Genomic DNA, 24842 nt, shown 5'->3' with positions numbered 1-24842 from the left:
TCCGTTTTGCAGCCCATACACTACTATTATGATGGAATGCCTATTAAAAAGGTATTCAGTTATAGAATTGCATTATGGTCCATGGTAACCGAATCCATAACGCAATTCACCTTTTACCAGTAAACGAAGTGTGAACGAATTTCAAAATATGAAATTCGCTCATCTCTAGCAATTACTATATCAATTGGTCCATGTAAGACATGGCTTGAAAAGTATTGTCTACCACCTTTCAATATACGAAAATGCAGTTGATCTGCAACCTGTGGCCCTTCAGACTGAAAACTCCCTGTATACCCATTCTTGTAGTTCCACAACATCTGAAGAGCCACATGTTCTCCGTTAGCCTAAGGGCTCATGCACAATAATGTGGTTTGGTTCTGAATTTTTTATTTTTGTAGCGGCTTCGATGCAGACCTATTCACTTCAACGGGACCGCAAAAGATGCAGACAGCGCTCTGTGTACTATCTGCATCTAAAACAAACAACTAGAACATGTCCAATAGAACTGGTCTATTGAGGGCCAGACTTTCCATTCTGCAAAATGCAGAACACACAGCTGTTAACTGCAATTTGCAGACTGCAAAACACAGTACCGCCATGTGCATGAAGCCTAAGTGTAGAGCTGCAGAGCCTCTCCATCTTGAGGGCTTTCTGTACATTACATGGGTTGCCTACTGGTTTCAATAGGTGCTAGGTAAAGGCTTCCTTTTTTCCTTCAGGACTGCTGCAGGGGAAATAAAGACTAGCTGATAGCTGCTACCCCTCCCCCCAACAATAATCTCTACATGCAGGTCCTGGCATCTCATGCGATCAGCCTATTACTGGAAAAGGTTTCAGATGGGTAGGGCAATGCCAACTCTTCAAACATCTTGGCCACATTTATTAAACACAAGGTTAAAAAGGGAATTCCATAATAATCCATCTTCAATATATCAAAACGCTACTTTCTTTAGGGGCTAATGATTGTGGACCTCCAATAATCCCAAGAATGGGACCATTAGCACAAGACAAAGCACCCAAGACCCCTTCGTAATACCGAGACCTCATTAGTACCATTTGTTTTAATGCACTGTCACCTTTTCCTCTAGGAAAAAAATAAATAAAAATCTCCACCCTCCCACATTTTTAAACGCAATATTTCCCAGTTGCAAGCATTCAGATCACGAGAGAAATATGGCGACGTTGTTCCTACAGAGAAAACAAGTTGAAATTAATTCCGCAGCCCTTACACATTTAGAAAAGAAAAAAAGGAAAAAATTATTATGTATTAAAGTCAGAAGTGCAATTCCAAAAGTTCCACCAACACCATTTACTCTAATGGGGCCCACTGCAGACCCCTGCACAGCTCATGGTCAGAGGACCCTTCCTTCTTGGGATCAGTGGAGAACCAAGAGGTCAGACCCCCACCAATCATAAAATGACATCTAGCTACATGCCATCACTTTCGAAGATGGGAAAATCGCTTTAAGACACTGGTGCTGTTCTGGAGGGGACACACTTCAGAAGATCATTTCCAAATAGACATAATATAGAAGAATCAACTGCCCAATGTCAGGAAAGAGAAAACTCGAGTTGAAAGAAGAAGCAGAAAGAAGGACATGGAGCAGAACGCACGTTGAGTTCTCGACTGGTATTTTGTGCTCCTCCTCTTGTATGAGGGCTGGCTAAGGCCTAGTCTGTGATAATCTAGCCATTCACATTGACACCAGGCATTCCTTTGACATTGTACAAACACTGTTTTCCTTAAAGCTTTATTACCATCCGAATCTTTCCTGACAAAAAAACCTTACGAAAACAATCTTTTTGCAGTGAGAAGATACGTGGGTCAAAAGATCATTACTCGACGAATGGCAACCCTTGAGTTTGATTAATGAGCAGCAACTTGGCAAAAAGAAAAATCCCAAGAAGGCATCTGAGTATTAAGCCCCCTTTTTCTCCAAAATAATTTTGTGCAGCTTGTCCGCATCCTCTGTGGTTTTAACTCTGATTAACATGGTGACGGGAGTAGTTGGATTTTCCTCAGCGATGGGAGGGTTAGGAACACATACGATCATCACATTGTTCTTCCCTGTTCTTGAACACGGCATAGATGGCTGGACCAAAATGTTCAACAAGATGTTGCCTGAAATGATAAAATGGACATTAGTGGTCACTGCTCCACTCAAACTTCTCTTCGGGTGATTGTGCATTGCATTCCTTCAGATGGCAAACATTCACAGGGCTCTAGTCACCCAGCGGAGTATGTTCTTTTGGCACATGTTTGGGTGGCAGGTATACAGACAGCTGTGCATTGGAAAGCTCAGCAGGCTGTAATCCTACACAAAGGGGCACCACAGGAGAAAAAAAAACAAAAAAAAAACAACAACTTTGGATTGAACTCAATGGGCAATGTACACCACTGTCGAATCTGTTAGGCTACTTTCACACTCTCGTTTTGGGCAGATCCGTCATGGATCTGCAAAAACAGATCCGTTACAATAATACAACCGCATGCATCCATCATGAACGGATCAGTTTGTATTATCTGTAACATAGCCAAGACGGGTCAGTCATGAACTCTATTGAGAGTCAATGGGAGACAGATCTGTTTTTCTATTGTTCAAGATTGTGTACGATCCATCCCCATTGACTTACATTGTGTGCCAGGACGGATCCGTTTGGCTCAGTTAAGGCTACTTTCACACTTGCGGCAGTGTGATCCGGCGGGCAGTTCCGTCGTCGGAACTGGCCGCCGGATCCGCCGATCTGCTGCTGCCTGAAAGCATTTGTGAGACGGATCCGGATCCGTCTCACAAATGCATTGCAAGGACGGATCCGTCTCTCCGCGTGTCATGCGGACCGACGGATCCGTCTTGTACATTTTTCTCATTTTTACCGATCTGCGCATGCCGGAACGACGGATCCGGCATTCTGAATGCCGGATCCGGCGCTTATACATTCCTATGGGAAAAAATGCCGGATCCGGCGTTCAGGCATGTCTTCAGTTTTTTGGGCCGGAGAGAAAACCGTAGCATGCTGCGGTTTTCTCTTTTGCCTGATCGGTCAAAACGACTGACCTGAAGACATCCTGATGCAAACTGAACGGATTACTCTCCATTCAGAATGCATGGGGATATGCCTGATCAGTTCTTTTCCGGTATAGAGCCCCTGTGACGGAACTCTATGCCGGAAAAGAAAAACGCTAGTGTGAAAGTACCCTTAGTCAAGCGGACAGCAAAACGCTGCAGTCAGTTTTGATGTCCACCTCCAGAGCAGAATGGAGACTGTTTGGAGGCAAACTGATGCATTCTGAGCGGATTCTTATCCATTCAGACTGCATTAGGGCAAAACTGATCCGTTTTGGACCGCTTGTGAGAGCACTGAACGGATCTCACAAACTGAAAGCCAAAACGCCAGTGTGAAAGTAGCCTTAGAAGTATACAATAGGAGATCTTATATGGTTCCTAGAATCCCTAATTTTTGTAATTTCTTGGGAGTCCCAAAAGGTAGAACCCTGACTGATCTAGCATTTAGCACCTATCCTTAGGGATACAACCCAACTTCTGAAATGTGACGTGTCATTTTATGTGGTAATAAATTTTGAATGCTTTACGGCAGGAGTTTTTTTTTTTTTTTTTTCAGCTCAAGATTTTTCATTTTTACAAGAAATGCAACAGAAAAAGCACTCCACAATTTATTACGGAATTTTTTTAAGTAAGACAATATTCCACATGTGGTTATAAACTGCTGTTTGGGCACATGACAGCGGTCAGAAAGGAAGCAGTGGAATTTGGCTTTTGAACTGACTGTTGGACTGGTTTTCAGGCATCATTTGCAGAGCCCCTGCTGTACTTTTATGGTATAAACCTCATAGTACACCCATCAGGGAATACATCTAGGGGTATAGTGAGCATCTGACCATACGTTTTAGAATTCGGACAAAAAAAATAAAGTCTATACATTAAAATTGCACCCCACCATTTCCAATACAGTGCTGCCACCTAAAAGGCCTATTGGAATAGGCTAGTAATAGGCTTAGAAGCCTAATACAGGCCCTGGCCTATTACTGCAATGGAATGCCTTTTTCCAATCTCAACCAGGGGAGGCGTTCCCTGCCCTGAAAGTGCACACTTCGGGGTTTGACAGCCGCTGTACATGTGAGGGCTCAGAAAGGAAAGAGCACCATTTGGTGCGCAGATTTTGCTGTAATGGTTTTTGGGCTAATTGCTGCATGTGCAGAGCCTTGAGGTACCAGAACAGTGTGAATACCTCAAGAAGTGACCCTCACTTTGTAAACTATACCCCAAAGCAAAAAATATGGGGGGGGTTCAGTCAGCACAGCCCTGTATGCAGGTGCACATTGCTATGGTGAAATACAAATAAACGCAAAAATACAAATGCAATTGCACTCTGCAACCAGCACTCTGCCCTGCCTCTATGCTGGATGTTGAATGAGGCATTGGTGTACATTTTGGCCAAAGCGTAATAAGCCACTCACCACGTCAAGGTCGCCTCCATGAGTGGTCCCTAACACTAGTTCCTACCCGTTATGGGCCATGACAGCCCCACAAAGTCCAGGGAGCGCAGGTACAGCATGCACGCCAAGCACACTCAGCTTCTAACCCCGTCCGGTGCCATTACACCTTTCATCGGATCCAGGGATGCAAGTACCAACATGCATGCTGAGCCCACTATATACTTCTCCTGGAGCCAAATAGCTACTGGTAGGTGCTATATAAGCAGAATCAGTTTTATACAGTCTTTAAAACTAGCCTCCAGGGCAGACTAACTGGTCAGGTGTGCATGACTGCATGGAGATCGCCACGCCTCCAATATATACTACAAATAAAAAAATAGAGCGCGATTGCATTTGTGTTTTTACGTTTGTATTTCACCATAGCAATGTGCACCTGCATACAGGGCTGTGCTGACTGAACCCCCCATATTTTTTTCTTTGTAGTATATATTGGAGGCGTGGCGATCTCCATGCTGCTTTTTGCCAGAAACTGCACCACATGCCCATGGGTTGTATATGGTATTGCAGAACAGTTCTCTTAAAAGGTGAATGATGCCAACATGTGGATGGGAGAAGCAATGAAAGCAACCATGTTTTATAATCCTGGACATTCACTTTAACCCCTTAGATTCCACAGTGAATAGCTACCACAGCATCTAAGTGATTAGACACAGGGAGGGGACGCCATCTGTTCACGGTTGCATTTTTGCAATGTGTGGTTCTTGCCGTATAAACACCAGCTTTAGATGTTAGCTAAAAACCTTCATCCTACTACTTGGTAAGATTTATTTTTTGTCACAGTTTAAAAAATAAAAAGCATGTTGAACCTGAATCCTTTAATTCCTCTCTGTAGGAGGAAAAAATATTTTTTACCAAAAACACACTAAATAGCAACCCTAAAAATCTACCATTGGTACTAAAAAAATATTGAAATCTGTGGTTTCTAAGGCTTTTAAGTGGTGGTAAAAAGCCAGACTAAAATTTGTGTGTAGGGCCTAAAGAGATTAAGACACGGCTGCACAGCTATCAGTTTCTCTGAAATGAAAGATCAAGTTATTCTGCTTATGGACAGGGAGGTGGGCCCTGACATCACCAGTAGTTGCACCATCTTCTCTTGAGCAGTCTGAAAGTAGTGCTCTATAGTGTGCATGCAATATTACATAGACTCAAATGTAAGTAAAGCTGTGAATGCAAGTAAACGTGTGTGTATCATTCACCGAAGGCCCACCTGACCTCTTCAAACCAGGGATGTGGAGTCGGAGTCAAAGCTAGTTTTGGGTGGAGTTAATCGAAAATTTACTAATGCTGTGAAAGATTTGCACCACTGACCCAGAAGCACACAGATGCTCTTCAGTCTTCTTCCGAGTCTGTGCCGCCGTGCATAAAAGACAAGCCATGTCCCATCTTTCACCACATTTTGCTGATCATGGACTGCTATGTGGCATTCACATGGCCTGTGCCCGTTTTGCGGACCCACGGTTTGCATACCGCAACACGATTGTGTGAATGAGACCTTAAATAACATTTTGTAATACTAATAACAAAGTTAACCAAATATATTATGCTTTTATCAATCTAAGGCCCTTATCAATCTAGTGGTGATCGTAAAATCAGTCCTCACCTCTCCCGTGTTGTCCCCTGTGACCTCATGCACACAACTATGCATTTTGCGGTCTGTAATCTGTGGATCTGCAAATATAGGATTTTTTGTGCTCATCTGTAAAATCCTTTTCTCGCAGAGTTCATTGGGGGGGACACAAGACCATGGGTATAGCTGCTGCCACTAGGAGATGACACTAGGCAAAAAAAAAAAAAAAAAAAAGTGTTGGCTCCTCCTCTCAGCTATACCCCTCCTGCAGACACTGAGCTAATCAGTTTGCACAAAAACAGTAGGAGCAGTGGCCATGAGAAGCAAACAGAAAACAATAAAAAAATAAGAAATGCGAAGATGGGTTAGAATCAAGAACTGGAGGGACCCATCAAGGAGAGACAGCAATGTACAATACATGTTGGGAGCTGTGTCCCCCAATGAAGTCAGCAAGAAAAGGATTTTACGGGCAAGCACAAAAAAATCCTATATTTGCAGATCCACAGTTTACAGACCGCAAAATGCATAGTTGTGTGCATGAGGTGACAGGGGACAACACAGGAGAGGTGAGGACTGATTTTACGATCACCACTAGATTGATAAGGGCCTTAGATTGCTAAAAGCATAATATATTTGGTTAACTTTGTTATTCGTATTACAAAATGTTATTTAAAGGTCTCATTCACACAAAAAAAAATCCCATTTTCTTGCTCGTATCATTGGGGGGGGGGCGACGACGACACAGAAGACTAGGGCTGCAACGATTAATCGATGATAGGATTCGTTGCTGACGAATCCAGTTATCGAATAATCGCCGATTCGTTGCTATACGGGCGGTTTACTTTAAATCACTGCATCTTTATTTTACCTTACAATGATGCTCCAGTAACAGGCAGAGCGGACGGCGGCGTAACATCACTTACTCGTGTGACGCGCCTGCTCCGCCTCCATTCATAAAGTGGGCGGAGCAGGTGCGTCACGTGAGTGATGTTACGCCGCCGTCCGCTCTGCCTGTTACTGGAGGGTGGGGGGGGTGTGTGTATGGCACTACTATGGGGAAGGGAGATCAGCGCACAGATCCCCCTCCCCCATACCAGCGCCACCCACAGCAGATCCCCCCTCCCCCATAACAGCGCCACCCACAGATCCCCCTCCCCCATAACAGCGCCACCCACAGATCCCCCCCAACACCCACAGATCCCCCTCCCCCATAACAGCGCCACCCACAGATCCCCCCTCCCCCATAACAGCGCCGCCCACAGACCCCCCCCCCCCATAAGAGTGCCATCCACAATTTGTTTTAATATGGCCTTTGAACATAATTTTTCAAGTAAAATCATAAACCTCTGTTTTGTAATTTTGTTGTTTTACCCGATTAATCGTAGAAATTAATCGGCAACTAATCGATTACTCAAATAATCGTTAGCTGCAGCCCTACAGAAGACCATGGGACGTTAGAAAGCAGTACTATGGGGAGGGAACAAGAACAGAACCCTGAAAAAGGGACAGGAAGACCCATTCCCCGGAGGGCCAGCCAGAGAGCGGCTGAATACGCAGAGGCTCCGGCTGGGCAGAAGAACAGCCCAGGGAATACAAATCACAGCTTAGGAGACTGCAGAAGATACAGGAGACAGACGTAGCCTGGATTTATAATGGTATGGACTGTACGGGACCCAATGGAAGTGCTTTTACCCTGTCAATGGAAGGGTAATGTTACAGGCTGTACAGTACCCAGTGGAAGTGCAATTACTCCACCTATAGAAGGATGGTAATGCGATAGGCTGTACAGTATCCAGTGGTAGTGCTATTACGCTGCCTATGGAAGGAAGACAATGCTATGGGCTGTACAGTAACCAGTGGTAGTGCAAGTACTCCGCCTATGTAGGATAATGCTACAGACTGTACGGTATCCAGTCCAAATGCAATTACTCCGCCATTGGAAGCAGGGTATGCTACAGGATGTACAGGGTCCAGTGGTAAGCACACATATTCCACCTAAGGAAGGAGGGGAATGTGACAGTACCTACAGAATCCAGTAGTAGTGAAACGACTGCCTGTGGAACTACAAGGAATGCGGTATTTAGCGGTAGTGCGAGCATCCAGCTGTAGCGGTCAGAACTCTGATTTTGGAATGGCGGTGGGAACTCTGTCCATAACAGGACCAGATGAAGATAGAAAATAGAGAGTGGATATTTCCCTGGGTGAAATGACTTAAGTAGTGCAGTAGTTGTAATTGAGCGTAGAAAATATTGTACGCTCAATCACAACTAGCCTCTGATTACTCACTCCTGCGATTCCCTTTTCGCCCCTTCCCCCTTGACCTTTCCCATTATTGTTCACAAATGTTTACGTTATTGTAATGTAACGCTATGTTTTATAGATTTGCATAGAGATCTATTATTGTACTTTGTAATTGCACTTGGTTACTGTGCTGTATGAATACTCAACTGTAACACTAAGTACCCAACTGTTGTAATGAACATGTAAACTCGTTGACTTAGTGTAATGTCTAAGTTGGAAGAAAACAAAAATTTTACAACAGGACCAGATAGCTCAGAGGGTTAATAATATATATAGTTTTTAATTACATACAGCTCAAATCTAAACCTCCAGCTGTCTCGAGTCCAGGAATCATTTTGCCCAGCGCAGTAGTACTGAAGGCAAGAAAAGGGTTAAGCCCAGGGGCGGAGCTTATTGGCTGCTGGTGGGAGGAAGAAATGGCGCAAAATTTTCACTCTGATAGAACAGTTCCCGCCCCCGAAACAGTTTTGAAGATGTGGCCTCCTCAAGTACAGGCAGGGCCGACCGGAAGAACTTCCGGTTAGAGCGGCAATGCAGTGAGGGAGCGGGAGAACAAACCTGCCACATACACCGGGGAGTAGGCCGCAGAGAAGCCAGGGCCTTGATTACTAGAGGCCCCAGCGGAAGACTACCAGAATGCTGGGAAACAGCAGAAGCTGGCCTGACATGAAGTCTCCCCCCAAACCCTATCTATCTTCATCTCTGGCACAGGCATGGTCATCTGCAGTCAATAACTGGCTTCAGTGGTGGTGTCTGTTGTGGACGTTACCAGTGAATTCAGTCACTGACTACAGCAGATGATCATGTCCATGCCAGAGAGGACGTAAACAAGCCGTGGACTGGAAGATGACACGGGAGCCGATGTGCAGGACCAGAGCTGGAGATAGCAGGTAAGAACGAGTCTTTCCATAGTGGAGGCAGGCACTTGTGAAAAGTTATTTATTCCCACACAACCCTTTCATGGCAAGCACTAGATCTAGCAGCTACACTTTAAAAAATGCTTTAGTCCCATTTAGAATGCATTTCCAGGACATCCATATGGGGTTTTTCAGGCTTTTTGTGATTACACATTTGTACATTACCTACCATTAGTTAAGTGTATAACGGTTTTCCAGTTATTAAAAGCACAGCACATTACATATCTACTTACAGAAATGTATCAAATTTCAGGACCTTCAGAAATTGCATTCCAGTAGTATGGTTTAAGTTCTATCCAAGTAGCCGGATACTTACAAGCCCACTACAGTAACTTTGTGATTGGTAAGTTATTGGCCACGTAGGAATAGGTCGGTGTGAGACTGTAGGCGTCAGTCAGAACCTTGGCTTACTGACTCCACAGCCCTGCTTTAAACATTGGCTCATCTACAAGTATTTCTGCAGGACAGCTTTTTTTAAACTGGAAAAATGCAGCCACATGAGGAAAGAAATAGCTTTCTGATGCAGATGCCAAGCAGAAGACAGACATCTTATTACCATCTTGGCATTTGCTAACTGAATGGGCTCAATGACTGTCTACTTAATACAATAAAAAAGTCACATGATGACGATTGTTGAGTTCTCTGATGTAGACCCAAATACACTTTAGGCTGAGTTCACACTTCAGCTATTGTGAGATAAAACCAATGGATAAGGTATAATGGAAAGATCTGCACCTGTTCTATGTATTTGACCTGCACCTAGTTTAGGCTCAAGTGTGAACGTAGCCTTACATGATCAAATAGAATAGGTGTACATCGTAACAGGATTATACGTTATACAAGTCTAATAATATCAAGCTGTCTATGGTGCTGAGCATTTGGAACTTACCTAGGTTGGTATCAGCACGGACCAGGAGCTGAGTCTTTTGATCTCCTAACGTTTTTAAATGAAGGGTGCCGACCCCTTTCTCCTTAAATTCATTATCTTTTTTGTAGAACAGTTTGCACCTGGAATGAAAATGTAAAATTATGCAATTCATAGAAGACCTCAAAAACAACTTACTAACACTGCTGCCGCCCCCTCCCTCACCGGATTGTCTCTCTGGGCTTCTTTTACATACAATGTAATCACTTCCACTTACCAAGGTTCTGGTTAGTGCCATTATGATGCCTCAAGCACAGCAGCGCATGGGCAGCTAGAGCCTGCTGGGGAGAACACGGATTATCCTCCCTCTAAATAAAGTATGTGGCCATAAGTGTACAGTAAAGGTGGATTTACACGTACCAATAAATTGCCCAGATTATCGGGAAGGACGATTCCTGAGAAGACTCGTTACCGATAATCTGGCCATGTAAACGTGCCGCCGATCACCTAATGAACGGGTGAAACGCTCGTTCATCAGGTGATCCTGTCGTCGGGCAGGAAATCCAATCATCGTTCCTGGGCAGCAGATCGTGCTGTCCAAACAGCGACCTGCTGCCCAGAAACCAGGATTCTGTAGCGACCCCTCATCCTCATACAGTAAAGGAGACCACTGCATGTAATAGCAGTGGTCTCCTTCACTGAACATGCGGCCGACTGTAGGGAAAAAAAGCTTCCTTCCCGACAATCTCCTGCTATCAGTGAAGCAGACAGCTGCATTTACATGCAGCGATCTCCTCCACAGAATGAGGAGGAGTGATCGCTAATGCCATCGCTCGTCCCCATACAGAATCATTGTTTGCCAGCAGCAGCGCATGATTATACGGCACAATTTGCTGCTGGTAAACGATTTTTTGACTGCATATAAAAAAAAAGAGGAGATTACCCGATGAACAAGATGAACACACATAAATTAGGTCTTCCCTAAGCTTTCCAGTGCTGGCCAGGCTCCTCAGTGTACTGAAGCCCTCATATGCACAAAAAATAAAAGCCTCTTTTCTTGGGAATGCTACAACCGATTTTCAGAAGATCGGTATCATTTCACCAGGATCAACCCTACCAGGCAATATGCCACATTTATTACGATCCTGCTGACAGGTGCTCTTTAAAAAGAAGTCTGGATGCTTTTCTTGAGAGTAACAACATTACAAGTATACATCCGAGATTACTGGAGAGGAGATTTTAATCCAGCAATATGCTCTAGATTACTCCACCCCAAGATGAGGAAATTGAGCCTGGATTACAACTGCATATGATGGGATATGAATGAATAGAGTTCGGGTGAGCACTTGACTGAAGACACAACCTTTTTCATGGTATACTGATGAGACAATACATTTTCTATTTTTCTGTGTTGCGGTGAGAACATTGGATACTAACTTTTTGGAATAGAAGGCATCTTCTTCTTTTACTTCTTGAACAACTACTTTTGGTGGCTCTTCCTCCTCATCAGCACCTCCTCCTGAAATTTTACAGGAAAAATAAATGAATAAATAAAATCAATAGAAACATGTCCAAGGGGTTGTCGAATGTCACTGATGAGATGTGTCTAAGCCCTGACTACCTGGTGGAGCGGGCCAGTAGCTTCCATTGCTGCACAGCACGTTTCCAAGGCAGCCTGCTCCGCTGGTTGACGACTACCTTGGTGAAGGCGAGATGAGACAACCACTTTCATTTCTGCTGCTGGGACCCTGAACTTTACAACATCAGGAAGGACATTTATTGCTTCCATACACCCCCGAACACTCCACTGCTATTAGTCTATGCTCAGTCACTTAAAAAAAATGAACATTTCTAAGCGGAATGCGTTCTTCTGTAAAATGTAGAGAACCGTATCATCGGGATGAGAACAGATAGACAAATTTACTATTTGGCCTAACATTTAGCTGCTGATGCATAGATTTTTTATATAATGATTTTTTTATGGCGATATGTTTCTGTGGAGGGGCAATACATCCTTCTCATTAACCCTAAATTAAAATAAATGCCCAGATTGCTCCCCATTCCAGATATACCCTATTATACCCCAACATAACTCATTCATATCACCCATCAAGGACTCAAGTTTATGCTAAAACATCACTTATTAATAAATGAGCTACCATAGGCCAACAGTCATTCTAATTTTGCCCAGTCGACCCCCTCGATCTGTATTATTCAAGAACAGCACATCCCAGATCACCCTAGTATCAACTTCGTAATCTACTTTAAAGTGCACCCTTAATTACACAGAGGATTACGGTACATCATAAGGGTTTTTCCTACACAAGTTGCTTTCTGTGCTGTGGGCTGCTCATATCCATCTACTAGAGGGTAGAGTGCCCTGCCGTCTGCAATATGGGAGATAGCATTGTAGAGCGACATCCTACAGGATCCAAGACAACAGAAGGATGACCTCTCATGACCTGCACCCGTCACCAATATCATGACCTAGCGATATGCCATCAGTGTCTGAGATCAGAATATCCCTATAACATTCTGTAGGGTTAACCAGCAGTTACATATAGCCAAAGTCACCTGATTCTTCAGTCTTGTTGGTGGACACTGACTGAACAGAAAACGAAGATGGCCCGATGTTGTTCTTAGTCGAATCTTTACCAAAGAGACCAGCAGCCCCCGCTGTGAAAGAGAATCCAGCTGCTGTCCCAGAGCTGAATGAACCAAAACTACTTGTGTCTGTCTTCTGACCAAATGAGAAGAGGGAAGCTGGCGGAGACTTCTTCTCTGGAGAGGACTGAGCTGGCTGTTCAGATTTACTCTCTTTGCAAGTGAAAGAAAAAGACTGCTTGGTCTCCAGTTTTGAGGGGACAAATGATGGAATGGTTGGAGTTCCCTTGGAGCCGTCACTCTCAGATCCGCTGTCTGTACTTACGGCATACTTCTGCTCAATGGTGGCTAAATGTTTTTCATAGTCTTTAAAGATTGGAGTCAGATCACACAGTGGATTTGCATTGACATGTTTCACAATCCAGTCACGGACAGAGCAGTTCAGGGATGCCAACTGTTTGTTGTAGTCACTTGAGCTGACCGACCTATTTGGACCAGAACCAGAGGTAGGCAAAGGTTTCTCTCCGTTGGTTTTGGCTGTGCTAAAAGTTCCATCAGTGGTTGAAGACGTTGGACCATTTGTAAAGACAGACCCTGATGAATAAAACAGATCTTACCATAAAAGTGAAGAAGTGAACATTTAAAGGGTGCCGTAAGAGAAATGTAACTTGCTCTACAGCAGATGTCTAGCGGCTGACATGTTCTCTGGAAAAATCCAAGTTGTGCCCCATGGCTGACATAAAATTTAGGGAATATTTACATGCCGCAGAAGTTTCTGTATCTGTCCAATTGATCTAAATGGTGCTTGCAGAAAACCTTGTGCTTTCTGGAGAAGTAACCCTCATTCATTCAGATGTACAGAACAGATTTTAAATCAGATCAACACGGGATGAGCAGCACTATAGTTCCCAATTTGGGATAGACGTACCAGGGATGAGGATAGTGGTAACTGTGCTCGTGGGTAGAGATCAGGCTGGGGGTCGGGTCATATAAACAAGTATATAGAAATCCACAGCACTCGCCAATTAGATGAACAAATCCGGTTACTTTATTGGCGCCAGCAGCATAACAGCGACGTTTTGACCACCTCTTTCTCAAGCTGGTTGAAACGTCGCTGTTATGCTGCTGGCGCAAATAAAGTTACCAGATTTGTTCCTCTAATTGGCGAGTGCTGCGGATTTCTATATACTTGTCAAAACTGATTTTAAGTCACAGAAATTTCTGCACTTATTCAAATTTGCTGCCTATTTCTCCCATATACAATGAATGGGTGGAATACAGAGTATAAAGTACATGTGGATGGGATTCTCAAAACTATCAAGTACTGCGCTGCCATGTTAGACACATTAAAAAGGTAATTACCAAATAGAGCGGCACCAAACCGGAAACTCACCAAAAGACTGTTTGCTTTCACCAGCAGGCTTTGAGGTGAACAAGGAAGTTGTGCGACTTCCGTTGGTCAAACTTTGAAGCGGTTTTGCAGCAGAGTCACTCCCAAATCCACCAAAACTTGCTCCAGATGTTGGGAACAAACCCTTAAACCCTTTAAAAGCTCCACTGCCTTCGGACTAAAGGGGGAAGAAAAAGAAAAAGGTTTAGCTGCACAGATAAAAGAGCACACGTGATGGAAATCATACGGTTATTACCTCACTTCCTACATTCCTCCTCTTTGCCTTCTTAATTTCTCTGCTCTTCAAAACATCTTGGCTGGCAACAGAGAACGTTCCCGCCTGTGAGATTATTACACGGATGAGAGACGAGACACACGTACAGAAAGACGGCCGAATGTCAAATGTCTTAATTGTGCCCTTTTTGTACAAATGCTGGAAGAGAAGAACACTTTGTACCTCATAAGCAACCACTTCTCAGTTTTTTTAACTGGACAGACCTCTCTAATACCGTTACAAAGCTAGTCAGTAATATAGGGTAGATTGTGATGTCCAATAGGTCTGGAGGCTACACATTTGTTCAAAAATGTATGCATGTAGCCTAAGGGGTACTAGTAGCAGGCTGGGATCTTTCTTCTACTCTTACACGGAGAACCAGGAGGTGCAACTTTTTACACTCGCCTCCCCAAAAATACAACTACAATATTGCCTGCCAACACCTTTAAAACTCTGGACTTTAATGTGATCCCAGGTCATAACATTCTAGCAATGGCAAGCATTTTAAGTCATGATGTGTTACATACTGCCTTGGTTTTCCAGGAGTATAATACAGATGACCTGTCCTCAGGACACATCATCAATATCTGATCGGTGGGCACTGAGAGGCTGTGTTGCTCAGGTGAGCTCTGTGGCACTCACACCATGTGAAGGCGATTGAAACTTGGCAGTCAGGAAATAAAAGGTCACCAAATGGCGCTTACCGACTAGCAAGTTTTTAGGATGGAACAATGTAAAAAGACAAGGGTGCAAGCGCCACTCTACGCAACCATAGGGGAAGAAATTATGGTGGCCCAAGAGACTGGGGTGACAGTAATTCGGGTGGAGTAGTTTATCCTCCACACAGTACAAAGATAGTGATGGCTATAAATACTTTGGAAGTGCCAAATGTTAAGATAAGAATCACAATAATAATGTAATTAAAAACGCAAGACTGTACTGTAATAAATCATAAGATAAAACCAATCCAGAGTAAAACTCTAGTAAACTTACTTCACTTGGGAGGGGGTTGCCACCAGGATAAAGCTCAAGACACCTGGGGATTTTATGCCTTCCCCTAAACGCGTTGAGCCGCATATCCTTGCAACAAAGCGATTGGCGAAGAAGTTGCTGACCCATGTGCAGCTTGCCATCTCTATTGCATGACTGGAGCGCTGACTTCAATCTCCACCACACTACAGGCGATCCCAGAGGGTTTTACCTCAGGTGTCTTGAGCTTTATCCTGGTGGCAACTCCCCAGTGAAGTGAGTTCACTAGAGTTTTACCTTATGATTTATTACAGTACGTGTCTTACATTTTAATTACATTATTGTGATTCTTATCTTAACATTTGGCACTTCCAAAGTATTTTTTTACTACCATCACTATCTTTGTACTGTGTGGAGGATAAACTACTCCACTCGAAGAACTGTCACCCCGGTCTCTTGGGCCACCATAATTTCTTCCCCTATGGTTGAGTAGAGAGTGGTGCTTACACCCTTGTGTCTTTTTACATTGTTTCATCCTAAAAACGTGCTAGTCGGTAAGCGCCATTTGGTGACGTTTATTTCCTGCCTGCCAAGTTTCCATCACCTTTACCTGATCACCAAGTGTATAGCTGTGCTGACACTATTTCCAGCTGCCTTCTCCATCTTCCCACAACCCACCTGCTTCATCTTTTACTCTTCTAATTCCCTTCCACTACAATCACCTTCGGCACCTCTGGCTTAACACTACCCTCGGGATACCTTTGACCCAGGTAGCGTTTGTTAACCTCCTCCTTTTTTTCCCTTTCTTTATTATGTGTCCATTCTCACACCATGCCAGGCTGTGCCATACACTGTATGGCAGTTGCGCTTGGTAATGCAGCCCAGGTCCATTCACAAAGGCCTTGTGATCAATGAATGTGATGTCACTGGCCTAGGAGACTGGAGTCCCATAACTTCAACCCCTAAGTGACCACCCATATGCCTTTTTACAATGGTCACTAAGGGGCCTTAAGCTGGGTCTCTGCTTTTTTTTTTTTTTTTAACAGCGGCCCAGTCTTAGCGCTGCTCTAACAGCCTGGATCGTCAGGAGTGCCGATCTGGGCTGTTTAACACTTTTCTCCCTGCTCGAAAATAGGCCCAGCACACCAGCAGCCGGTCGCAGCAGTAGCACTACTAGGCCTGCCCCTTACGCTTCCCGCCCCAGACTACAGTGAAGAGGACCGCTACTGGCTCAGGCTCCTCATTGCTGCGGCGTGTCTCCTTCTCAGAACTGTGGAGGTACGATAGGGGGTGGCCTCCCCAATCATTGGTGGGCAGTGCGCCCTCCCATCATTGGTGGCAGCAGCAGTTCCGATCAGAGTCCCAGCAGTGTGCCAAACCATTCTAAACCATTTACATCAGCGTGGTCTGTGTGCTAGACGACCTACAAGGGAATTTGACCACAGGCGTCATCGTCTTGCATGGGCCAGGGAGCATCTACGTTGGACGAGGGACCAGTGGGCCTCAGTGCTGTTCATGCTGAGCATAAATGATGGCCGCCAACAATGTTGGAGATGTCACGGAGAGCGGTATGCATCAGCCACTTGTCACCAGACGAGCCATTACACACCGTGGGCAATGGTACCCGCGACATGTAAAGTGCTGAAAGTGCTGTCTCCCATTGGCACCCCGCAAATGCAATCGCAGGGTGCCGATGTGTGTGAAGGCTGGCTGGGTTCTTGTGTAGGCCCCAAACCAGTCTTGAGTCAATTCCAGCAGGCTGCCCCCCTCTGGTGCAGCCTGCTGGTCAGGTCAATATCAGAATAGCACTGATTAAAATGCAATGCACTATAGGTATAATTCATTGCATTTTAAAATCAGAATGTTGTCAGTTTAAACAAAAAAATATATAAAAATCTCCCCCATATATGTTTGGTATTGTCATGTCGATAACGACCAGAACTACATAAATATCAAGTAAATTATGCCCTACGGTGAACTGCGTAAAAAAAAAATTAAAAAAAATTATTCTTAGTTGCCGCCGAAAAATTATAACAAGCGATCAAAAAGCACCATTTACTCCAAAATGATACCAATGAAAAATACAAGTCGTCCTGCAAAAATCAAGCCCTCACACAACTGCATAGAAAAAAAAATAATAATAGTTATGGGTCTTGGGAAGCAGCAATGCAATTTTTTATTTTTTTAAAAGGGGTTTTATTACAAAAAAGTTGCAAAATGGAAAAAAAAAAAAAAACACCGGTATGTATTTGGCATCACTGTAATCGCAGTGACCCAGATAATAAAGATATGTTACTTATACCGAAAAATGAACGTTGTAACATTTATAACGTACGCTTCTGGCCTGAGCCGTACAGCGCTGGACACAGGCCAGAAGAGGTAATGGAGGTAAGTTTTTTATTTTATTTAAATATGTACAATAGTGTTACTGCCACATGATTGGGGGGCTCTCGTTACTGGCCCATGATTGTGTGTGTGTGTGTGTGGGGGGGGGGGGGGGGGCTCTCGTTACTGGCCCATGATTGGGGCACTTCTTACTGAAACATCATTTGTGGCCACTATAGGGGCATCTACTGAGGCCACAAAGAAGGGGTATTTTATGTGGGGGCTCTGTACAGTAGCATTTTATACTGGGACACATTATGGTGGGTACTATGGGGAAGGGGGAGAGGCGTACTAGGGGGTCATCTACGGGGTATTTTATACTTGCAAATTATGAGGAGCACAGAGCATCTACTGGGGCACTATATACTGGCACATTATGGGGCACTATGGGGACATTACAAGGGGGTATTTTTTGCACTGTCTATTATAAGGAGAATTATTACTACAGGGGGAGGGGGCGGCATTATGGTGGGCTTTATTACTACCCCATGGTATGAGTTTCCTAGTAGCAGCACCAGCCTCTCCCTGCTCTGCTATCCCTCTGCCCCTTCTCCAAATCCTTATGAAATCTTCCTCATTAGGATAAAACACATCAGCTCCACCGAGCCCCCGGCCAAAGTGTTGAAGCGGCGTCCGAGATCCCTAAGGGCCAAGCCAAGTATTTGTAAGTTTTCATGTGAAATATGTTTGTTATACACATATAGCATACACTGTGCCACACAATATACAGTATACCTCTACACTGTAGTCTTGTGGCCGCGGACAAAAAATAATCTGAAAGTGCCCCTCCCGAGACCAGGCTCTGGATCCGCCACTGATCCTTAGAATAGGTCATCAGTACCATACTCCTGGAAAACCACTGTTACATTAACCAACCTCTCAGTGCTTTGTGCTATCCCTTTATTCTAAGCTGCTCCCGGGCTCCTCTCGCACTATGGAAGTGAGCACTGTGCTTGCTGTACTGTTCTCACAAGCTTTACCAAGTCTCATGAGAACAGCTCGTCTCCTCCCTGGCTGTGAAGTGGTCAACAGCGACTGGACAGCGCCACAGCCCGGGAGAAAAGCCGATGTCTCCTCCCACTTGTACCGATGCTATAAATTAGCATATTAGGCGCAAAAAACAAACGCAGGGCACAGCAGAGGAGCAGATGATGAAATAAAATAGAGATGGCATCTCCTGGACTACAGTCGGAGGGATTGCTTTTCTAAAGAAAAAAATGGTGGTCCTCTCTAAAGCTAAATTCACGTCTGCAGAGGTTCTGTTAGGATCCATTTCAGATGTTGTCAAAAACAGCAAAGTCCTGCGTCCGGGCCTTTTTTCTGCTAAAAGCAGACTCCCAAATGGACACCATTAGTCAGTGGGGTCCATTCAGTAGTTGTGGTGTACATCCAGCCATTGTCAGTTTATCCAAATATCAGCAGCAAAAAAATAAAATAAATTAAAAATACATTTACAGGGCAAAGTAAAGTATTCGGTAAGACATCTCGCACACTCACATCCTCAGACTCTTCCTCCTGATCCCAGTTTCGGTCTGTCAGCTCCTTGTCTGCCAATCTCTTTGCCATTTTGCCTGCACTGAAAAGATAAGGTGAAAAGTTAAATAAGAATCTGCCATGTAAACGTGAAGAAAAGCACGCGGCTGAGCAGCGGCTAAACTACAAATTCCCAGCATGCCCTGATACACAACGTTCACAGCGGGCTGGCAAAAAGCTGAACAGGAGCACAGTATATCAGTAAGTTTATGTGTGCATGTATATGTGAAAGGCTGAATAATCCCTTTTGATCATCATCTTTCTGCAAAACCCCCACGTGGCCAGAGGGGAGCATACTTGCCTGCTCCTTCAGGTCCCGCATATCAACTGCTTGTGGCCGCTTCAGCAACATGTCACTGGGTGATATCACCACTACAGCAGCCACATGACCACCAAAAGGAGCTGGAACCCAGTGGTCAGGAGCATATCAACATGTTTCCCTCCACAGGACAAGCCACATGGGGAAGGTAGAGGGGGGCTTGGGTGCTAGGCAGAAAGGCCCCCCGATAAAACAAAACTTCTTTAAGGCATGGTCTGAAATGAGAGAAGCCCTTTAAACGGGTTGTCTGGTTGCATCGCAAGCGCCACACGACTGCACCACGTGGTCGGACCCCCGAGACCGCAATATTAATATACCTCTGACAGGACTCTCCAACATATACCAACTGATAGGAAAATGGTAGCAAAAAGTATACCAAACAAAATCAGCAGTACAGTGTGTGGGGCGGACTGGGAACTTGAAGTGGCCCTGAAAAAAAATTACTAAAAAAGTGGCCCAGTTTTGTAGTTGGGTCCAAATTGATGGAAGGCAGGGCCAGCAATACCATATTGTGGCACATTATACCACCCCAACAGAGCCAAATACCACAGTCCATCATAAAATACTGCCAGCAGCACAAAATACATCCCCAGGTATCGGCCCACCCGGAAATTTCCCTGTAAGGTCTATGGCCAATCTGCCCCTGACAGTGTGCATGTATAGGTCACAGCGGTTAGCATTGGTGCCCGGTAGTGCTGGGGTCAAAATCTGACCAAGGACAGCATCTGCATGTTCTCCCCATGTTTGCTTGGGTATCTTCCCACACTCCAAAGACTTACTGATAGAGAATTTAGATTGCAAGCTTCGCTGGGGAGACAAGTGATGATGGAATAGGTCAGCATTACATCAGTAAGAAAAATCTATAACATTTTTGAAGCTTTTTTTTGGGTGGAAATATCAAGAACATTCAGGCTACTTTAACACTAGCGTTCATGGGTCCGTTCGTGAGCTCCGTTTGAAGGAGCTCACGAGCGGACCCAAACGCCTCCGTCCAGCCCTGATGCAGTCTGAATGGAGCGGATCCGCTCAGACTGCATCAGTCTGGCGGCGTTCAGCCTCCGCTCGCCTCCGCACGGCCAGGCGGACAGCTGAACGCTGCTTGCAGCGTTCAGCTGTCCGCCTGGCCGTGCGGAGGCGAGCGGATCCGTTCAGACTTACAATGTAAGTCAATGGGAACGGATCTGCTTGAAGATGTCACCCTATGGCTCAATCTTCAAGCGCATCCGTCCCCCATTGACTTTACATTGAAAGTCTGAACGGATCCGCTCAGGCTGCTTTCACACTTAGAATTTTTTCTAAGTTATTAATGCAGACAGATCCGTACTGAACGGAGCCTCCGTCTGCATTAATATGATCGGATCCGTTCAGAACGGATCCGATCAAGTGCAAGTGTGAAAGTAGCCTTACTGCCCTGTAGAAGACCTGATTAGATCTTCTGTGAGCACATCTGTCAACGTAGTCTCTGGTTCCAAAGTCCCTTCGTACAGCAGGACGCAGAGGAGATGGCAACATGTGCTTGGTCAGGTTGACATGCGAGTACACCTCAGATATGTGCAGGGATTCCAGTCATTTCTGTACAGACTAGAGTCTCTCTATTAGATCAGGATAGGTCATGAGTATCTGATCAGTGGGGGGTCTGACAGCCAGACCCCCACCTATCAGCTGTTTAAGACAACAGCACTCCTGCGAGCACCACAGCCTTCTCTGCTTTTCCTAGGCTAAGTGACGACGCATTCAAGTGAATGGGGCTGAGCACAATACCGCACACAGATGCCATGCAATGTGCAGCACGGTGCTTGGTGAGGCCATGCCGATGCCTTCTCAATCTGCGTTTTAGTGACCTTCTAAAAAACCGCAAAGGAGACCAAAACGCAGTCAAATTGATGCATTCTGAACGGGTCCTTATCCATTCAGAATGCATTGGGGCTGAACTAATCCGTTTTAGACCACTTCTGAGAGCCCTGAACGGATCTCACAAGCGGACCCAGAAACACCAGTGTGAACGTAGCCTAACCTTTACAGGTGAACTTAAAAAGGACCTTTCACCAGAATAAAACTTCTAAATTAACTATACAGACATGTACAGCGGCGCCCAGGGACCCCCCCGCACTTACTGTTATACCTGGGCGCCGCTCCGTTTTCCCGTTATTGCCTCCGGTATCTTCACAGTTAGGCTCCACCCAGGGGAACCTGCCAGCGCCTCCTTCTCCCATGCTGCAGCGCTGGCCAATCACAGCGCTCAGCTCATAGCCTGAGAGAGAAAAAAGCCTCTCAGGCTATGAGCTGAGCGCTGTGATTGGCCAGCGCTGCAGCATGGGAGAAGGAGGCGCCGGCACATTTAGGGAGGCGAGAGGCACCCAGGTGTTACGTCAGACCAGGGCTCGACAAACATGGCCCCATGTCGCCATGGCGATCAGGAATTTTGTCCCTGCTCGAAAATAGGGCCAGCACACCAGCAGCCGGGCGCAGCAGTAGCACTACTAGGCCTGCCCCTTACGCTTCCCGCCCCAGACTACAGTGAAGAGGACCGCTACTGGCTCAGGCTCCTCATTGCTGCGGCGTGTCTCCTTCTCAGAACTGTGGAGGTACGATAGGGGGTGGCCTCCCCAATCATTGGTGGGCAGTGCGCCCTCCCATCATTGGTGGCAGCAGCAGTTCCAATCGGAGTCCCAGCAGTGTGCCAAACCATTCTAAAACATTTACATCAGCGTGGTCTGTGTGCTAGACGACCTACAAGGGAACGTGACCACAGGCGTCATCGTCTTGCATGGGCCAGGGAGCATCTACGTTGGACGAGGGACCAGTGGGCCTCAGTGCTGTTCATGCTGAGCATAAATGATGGCCGCCAACAATGTTGGAGATGTCACGGAGAGCGGTATGCATCAGCCACTTGTCACCAGACGAGCCTTTGGTGGTGGTGGTGTTACAGTGTGTCTAGTCAATACAGAACTGCCCTACACTTTGTGAATGGTACTAACATCATTAATCCAATCATTGTGCCACTGCATGAACAACACAGGCCTAATTTCATCTTCATGGATGACAATGCGCCAGCTCATCGAGGTCACATAATTAGGGAATGGCTGCTGGAGACTAGGGTACCTCAAATGGAGTGGCCTGCACTTTCTCCAGACCTGAATCCCATTGAAAACTGTCACCGTGTAGAGGCTCGTAAGGCTACTTACACACTTGCGTTCGGAGCGGATCCATCTGGTGTCTGCACAGACGGATCCGCACCTATAATGCAAACGCTTAGATCCGTTCAGAAATGTATTTATTTTTTGTTCATGATAGTGCAAACGGATCCGTTTTGACTTTACATTGAAAGTCAATGGGGGACGGATCCGTTTGAAAATTGAGCCATACTGTGTCAACTTCAAACGGATCCGTCCCCATTGACTTACAATGCAAGTCTGCACGGATCCGTTTGCCTCTGCACGGCCAGGCGGACACCCGAACGCTGCAAGCAGCGTTCGGGTGTCCGCCTGCTGAGCGGAGGCCAAACGGTGCCAGACTGATGCATTCTGAGCGGATCCGCATCCACTCAGAATGCGTTAGGGCTGGACGGATCCGTTCGGGGCCGCTTGTGAGAGCCTTCAAACGGAACTCACAAGCGGAGCCCCGAACGCTAGTGTGAAAATAGCCTAACTCTGTACCGCAGAACTTCAATGACCTGAAGGCCGGTGGTATGCCATGCCTCAGCAGACAATCAGTCGACTTGTGAACAGCATGAGACACAGTTGTCAAACTGTAAATGATGCTCAAGGCCACATGACAAGTTATTGAGACATTGACATTTTTTATGGGGGTATACTCACCACTGTTGTTGGCTTTTATTTCAGTAAATAGCTTGAGATGAGGAAATCATCATTGCGTGCGTCTACTTAAATGCCCTACTTTCATGATTTAATATCACTGTAGTGTGAACTTCTTACATTTTCCATAGATTTCACCCAAAAGCCAAATATAAGTTTTTGTGATTATATATATATATATATATATATACATACATACATACATACACACACATTATAGATACACACACCATTCTACACTATTATATAAATGTCTATATATACACACACAGTAATATATATATATTTATACACACACACGTCCCTCTCTATACATACACACACACACACAATACTACACTATTATATAAATGTCTATATATACACACACACAGTAATATATATATATTTATACACACACACGTCCCTCTCTATACACACACACACACACACAATACATTAGAGCGCTATACACCATGCAGGACCCCGGCAGCGCCGCTCTCCTGCAGCCACCATGTGGGCGCCCAGTGACAGAGAACACCGGCCCCTGTCATCCCGCGGCCTTCCCCGCCGCCCTCGCTGTTACCGCGGTTTCCATACCCACCTCCGGTAGACACGAGTGAGGCTTCGTCACTTTCCGACCACCACACACGACTTTCCGTTCGGGCTCTGTCTGTTCGCTGTTCTCTGTCCCCTCACAAGCACATTCCACCCGGCAACAAGAAGAGGGCGGGAAACGTCTTCAGGCGGCCATTTTGTAAGAGCGCCGACAGGTTAGAACCAGTGCGCAAACTCCAACAGTAACGGCCGGGAGGGAGGAAGGAAGGGGCGGGGCTTCAACCGTCCATTCATGAAAAGATAAGTTCTAATGCGCGTGCGTTAGGGATTCTTTCCTTCTTATTGGATAGGATGCGTGACGTCGTCGTTCATTGAGAAAGATGGGAGAGCAGGGCGCATGCGCTACATACTCACGTTCTAACCCGGTGTATTGCAGCGGGGAGGTTATATTATTTTCCTGCTGTGGAACTACATGTCGCAGCCATGAGTTAGTGAGAGAATTTACACATGAACCATAGAGCATTCGGAGTATGGGTAGTTCCGTATGCTGGATCGTTAACTATTCTGGTGGTCATAGAACATTGTTATGTACTTTTACGTCTCGTCATAATTCAGAATATATTTGAACGTTTTTGTAAGGGTAAACCCTCTATGGGGTAGATTGATGAAAACTGGCGAGAAGAAATACTGGCGCAGTTGTCCATAGCAACCAATCGGATTCCACCTTTCATTTTTCAAAGGTGTTCTGAAAAATGAATGGTAGCCTCTGATTGATTGCTATGGGCAACTGCGCCAGTTCTACGTTACACCAGTTTGATAAATCTCCCCCTATGGCTTTCTCTTTTAGGTT

General features: G+C 45.3%; 1 protein-coding gene across 2 annotated transcripts; it reads right to left on the bottom strand.

The window, feature by feature from the left end:
• Nucleotides 1-67: 67 nt before the first annotated feature.
• NUP50 (nucleoporin 50) lies at nt 68-24199 on the bottom strand. Of its 2 annotated transcripts, XM_044281097.1 has the most exons (8): nt 24039-24199; nt 19286-19364; nt 14417-14500; nt 14164-14338; nt 12741-13364; nt 11604-11685; nt 10191-10309; nt 68-2122 (listed from the first exon to the last, which is right to left on the bottom strand). In XM_044281097.1, exons 2-8 carry the CDS (start codon nt 19352-19354, stop codon nt 1920-1922), a joined length of 1356 nt encoding a protein of 451 aa, XP_044137032.1. In that variant the 5' UTR covers nt 19355-19364; nt 24039-24199; the 3' UTR covers nt 68-1919. The 2 variants fall into 2 exon arrangements, with proteins under 2 accessions (XP_044137032.1, XP_044137033.1); XM_044281098.1 differs by lacking the exon at nt 14417-14500.
• Nucleotides 24200-24842: the final 643 nt, after the last annotated feature.

The sequence above is a fragment of the Bufo gargarizans genome, chromosome 2 (genome assembly GCF_014858855.1).
Source record: "Bufo gargarizans isolate SCDJY-AF-19 chromosome 2, ASM1485885v1, whole genome shotgun sequence".
Classification (NCBI taxonomy): domain Eukaryota; kingdom Metazoa; phylum Chordata; class Amphibia; order Anura; family Bufonidae; genus Bufo; species Bufo gargarizans.
Note: the sequence above shows the minus strand (reverse complement) of the source record. Positions and strands in the feature narration are given on the sequence as shown.